This window comes from Amblyomma maculatum, chromosome 9, assembly GCF_055883805.1.
Source record: "Amblyomma maculatum isolate TAMU_Amacu chromosome 9, ASM5588380v1, whole genome shotgun sequence".
Taxonomy (NCBI): domain Eukaryota; kingdom Metazoa; phylum Arthropoda; class Arachnida; order Ixodida; family Ixodidae; genus Amblyomma; species Amblyomma maculatum.
In genome coordinates, this window is record NC_139352.1 from 97,596,109 (window position 1) to 97,600,503 (window position 4,395).

Sequence of the window (4,395 nt, forward strand, 5' to 3'; positions counted from 1 at the left end):
CGTTTCCCAGTGAGCAGATGGGAAGACGTGAGAACCGATGTTTCTTCTGGTGCTGAGGAGACGTAGGCTAGTTGGTTGGTTGGTTTGTGGGGTTTAACGTCCCAAAGCAACTTAGGCTATGAGAGACGCCGTAGTGGAGGACTCCGGAAATTCCGACCACCTGGGGTTCTTTAACTGCACTGACATCGCACAGCACACGGGCGCCTTGCTTTTCGCCTCCATCGAAAAGCGGCCGCCGAGGTCGGGATTCGATCCCGCGTCTTTGGGAACAGTAGTCGAGCGCCGTAACCACTGCGCCACCCCGGCGGGGTGGCCGAGAAATAATCGTAGCCTCGACGTCTGCAAGCACTACGCGCTTCGACGCAGCTCCGCTAGTTAATCAGCTGATCACACTGGCCGGGGATATTGCCATCTTGTCAGCTGCGTTCCATTTCATTCCCAGGATCTTCTGTTCACCGTTCGAAGATGTAGTTTCGTCGTCCCCAAACGCCGCGCGGACTGCATCGGAATTCGAGGACCATTTCCTTAAGCGTATGCCGGCGTCGCTCATTATGTCGATGGCTTCAGTGGCCATTTTCAACGCCTCGTTTACTGTAGCCGCCCCCGTCACCAGATCGTCCACGTAAAAGGAGTCCTTCATGAGGCTCGCCGTTTTCGAAACTTCCTTTGTCGTGCATTCAAGGTGGTGGAGGAGGGTAGCGGTCAGCAAATATGGGCTGGCTGTCGTACCGAACGGTACCCGAGTCATTCTCCATTCTTCGATATCCGGCAATGCTGACGGGTCAAGCGGCGGGCTACTGTACCAGAAGAACCGCAGGGCGTCTCTATCCTCAGGCCGCACGCTTCTCTGCAGAATTGCTTTCTCGATGTCTGCTACGAGAGCGACCTTGTGTAGGCGGAACCGCAAGAGAATCTGCACCAAATCACTGACGAGGTTAGGTCCTTTTTCCAAGTGGTCGTTGAGTGATCGTTTCTTCAGAGCGTGTGGTGATGCATCGAACACGACACGCAGCTTCGTTGTAGTTGCCTCACTACGTACGACTGGCTGATATGGCATGTAATAAACTTTCCCAGACGCTACTTCTTCGGTCACCCGCTCCGCATGCCCTGCCTCGAAATAACTCCTGATGGCGTCGTCGTATTGCTGAGCGAGTTCTGGATTGCGGCATAGTCGCTTTGTCAGGTTGTCGAGTCGCCGAATTGCCATATTTTTGTTGTCGTTGAGTTCTTTGGATGCGTCTTTCCATGGCAAGGCAACTTCATAGCGCAGACATTTCTTTTCCAACTCTACCTTGCTCAGTGCTCTTTCGTCGTGTGTCTCTGGGGAATCTTTTATGCCGATGGCATCTAGTTCCCGGAAATTATGCAGCGTAGTGTGGACCTGGTCTGCAGTTTCCAAGCCTATTCTTAGTATGCAAACATTGTTTGCGATTGCGAGGCTTGAAGTCACACTGAACGGTCCCTGAATCGTCCAACCAAACTTTGTATTCACCGCTGTTAATCCTTCATTTTCGTTGCATCTTTGCACCTCTCCCGTTTGAAATTTCCAAAGGTGGTCGGCTCCAATTAGTAATCCAATACCTGGCACTGAAGACATGCCCGGATGGATCGGTCTGTCTGCGAGCAGTGCTCCTCAAACTTCCATCTTTTGCACAAAACTGTGATATGTGGGCACCTGCTTGACGTCCTTGCATATGAAGGGCACCTCAATAGCCTCTATTGCTATTTCGTGATCTCCGTATTGGCTTCGGAGGCGAACTTCTACCAGCCGGCAGCTTTGGACTTGCGCGGCCGCAGCACCAAAGGTATTTAGAAGGAAGTCGGCCTTTCCTAAAACCTTCAAATCAAGTGTTTTTGAGATATCTGCTCGAATGAACGTTTTTTGACTTCCACCGTCCATTACGCCCCTGATGTAGCCGTATTTGGTGCTCCCCAACGCAAAGGCACGGAAAGTCTGCAGTGCCGTCTCTTGCGTTTCTTCTGTTTTGGCGTCTGCATGCACATTAGTGGCGGTGATCTCTGTTGGTAGGTCAGTTTTGATCGCTGCCCAATTGGGGTTACACATTGAGGTAGCGTGCCTTTTCTCGCACTTCCCGCATTTTATCTTTCGCCTGCAGTCTTTTGCTCGGTGTCCCCACCTTGTGCATCGAAAGCACCTTTTCGCCCTGGCTAGTTTTTCGGTTTTTTCTTCGTTCGTCAGTGCAGCCGTGCAGATCTCTGTGCCGTGCCTGCTCGAATCGCAGAATGCGCATTTTTTTGTCTTCTCTGTTTGTGCATAAAGAACAGCGGCACTCGGAGTCGGCTGCCTGGCGCGTTTGCCGAAGTTTTCCTTGTAAGACGGCTTTTCAAAAGCGGAAACTTGCCTACATCGCTCTCGACACTCTGTTTCTACCAGCAGAAAGTGTAGTACCTCCTCTAGCCTTCTCTCTGATCTGTCTGCTGCCTGCGTCGAGGCGGAGGACTGCTGCGCTGGTGACGCGGGACTACTATCGGGCGGCGACAATACATCTGTCTTGGTCGCTCGGCTTGCCAAGAGGTGAAACTCCACCACCATGTCTCGCGGCAGCGCCGTTAGAATAATGTCGCAAAGCATGGCGCAATAGGCATTTTTGGTCACTCCGAGAGCCGTTAGCCCGCAAATGTGGGCTTGAACATGATCGTAGAGTCGGCGTAGTCCTCTGACATCTCCTGATGACGGCACTGGCGGTAGCGTCCTTAATTCGGCAAGGTGTTCTTGTTCGATTAGCCCCTTGTCTCCGAAACGGCGCTGCAGTATCTGTATAGCGTCTTCATAGCAGGCCTCAGTCGCTTGTAACCCTTTAACTGCTGACGCGGCAGGCCCAGTGAGGAGGCTTTTTAAGTAAAGAAATTTCTCCGCTTTGGACAAGGCCTGATTATCATGCACCGCTTCGCGGAAACGTTCCCAAAACGACTGCCAGTTGGCAAGCTCACCATTGAAAGACTGGAGCTGCAGCTTCGGAAGTCTGATTGCAGTGAATCTGGGCGTCGGCACGGACGTTTGCGTCGATTCAGCGTTCTGTTCAGACGCAGTCTGCTGTGAAGCTGCGATTCGAGCCCTCAGTTGGCCGATGAGGTTTATGGCCCGGTCGTCGTATTCGACGCTTTCTGTAAACTCGATCTCGAACGCTTCCTCCGGTAGATAGTTCTCCAACTCGTCGTTGATCTTCCGGAGCTCATCATTGCTGATTTCCAGTCTGTGAAGCAGAGCTGTCAACTGTTGGACGTTGGCTGTCGGCAATGCTGTTGTGGCCTCGTTGATGATAATCATGTTCTGCCCTCGTCGACTTCGCCTCTTCGCTTTGAGCTTTTCCATTTTGGTCCGTCGTGGTCTTTTCGGATTTCGCCACTATCTTCTCTTCCCGGGTTTCGGCACCATGTAATAGTTGATGATTTTATATTAAACTGAACTTTGTTACTACAACATTGAACTTTAGGGGATTCGAATAAAAGTGAAGAAATCACACGCGGACAAAAACTCTTTAACGGTAACAAAAACACTGGATATATTCATCAAGTTTACACGCGTCTTTCTCCGACGAAGGGTGCGTTCCACACTGTCTCGTCCCCTCTTCTCTCCGCCAGTCGTTCCTAGCAGCACTCGCACCCCGCACGTGCGCACAGCCTCCTCGTCGCCGGCCCAGGCTCTCCTTCTCCTCAGCGGGGTGCCACGCCGACCCTTGTTCCCAATCGCGCGTTCCCCGGTCGTTCCGGGAAAGTGGACCATGCCTATACCTAGGAACGCGCTGACTTTTGCTGGCTGCTCTTTCGGGAGCAAGAGCTCGGTATTTCTTCTCTTTCTTTATAAATTCTTTACACCGGGATTCATATGGACGTTGCACATCCTATATGCGAGCCGCCACATTCTTCTCGCAACTACACTCGGAAAAACATGCGAGAGGCTCTCAGGAGCGGCGCAGTTGGCACACTGATCGTTGGGCACAATGCCCCATCCGGCAGGGCGTTGCCTCTCGGGGAAGACGTCCCAGTGCCTAAGGCAGTCAAAATCTCGCACTTCGTTTCACAGCCGACAAGCTGCCCACGCTAGCCATTTGGGGACAACGGTCTCTCGTTGCTCATCACATAGAGGGAATTGTCTTCCACACACATAGGTACTTGTATATACACACATACCCACTGTAGTACATACATGGGAGAACAATTAAAGGTGCAATACCCTCAACATCACAGACCCCAAGCTCAAAAGGAATAACAATGAGAAACTTAATGACAGATGATTAATCTTATATGGCAATACACTCCTCATAATTCGAGGTACGTAACAAAGGGGGGGGGGGGGGCCGGGTTAGAATGGCAAAGCTGGCATAACAAGCCTGCCGTCCCGAACGACGAAGAAACGGGTGTACCAGCACTGCA

General features: G+C 51.8%; 1 protein-coding gene across 1 annotated transcript; it reads right to left on the reverse strand.

Moving 5' to 3' along the window:
- Positions 1-379: 379 nt before the first annotated feature.
- Positions 380-3,289, reverse strand: LOC146179807 (uncharacterized). Its single transcript, XM_084580279.1, has 2 exons — positions 2,953-3,289; positions 380-1,386 (listed from the first exon to the last, which is right to left on the reverse strand). The coding sequence occupies exons 1-2, from the start codon at positions 3,287-3,289 to the stop codon at positions 380-382; spliced, it is 1,344 nt and encodes a 447-aa protein (XP_084436405.1).
- Positions 3,290-4,395: the final 1,106 nt, after the last annotated feature.

Bases quoted from the DNA above. Each gene is read 5' to 3' on its own strand.
- LOC146179807 (XM_084580279.1), bottom strand. From the start codon at position 3,289: ATGATTATCATCAACGAGGCCACAACAGCATTGCCGACAGCCAACGTC. The intron at 1,387-2,952 runs GTGAGCTTGCCA...TGGAAACTGCAG, and splicing joins GCAGCTCCAGTCTTTCAATG to ACCAGGTCCACACTACGCTG.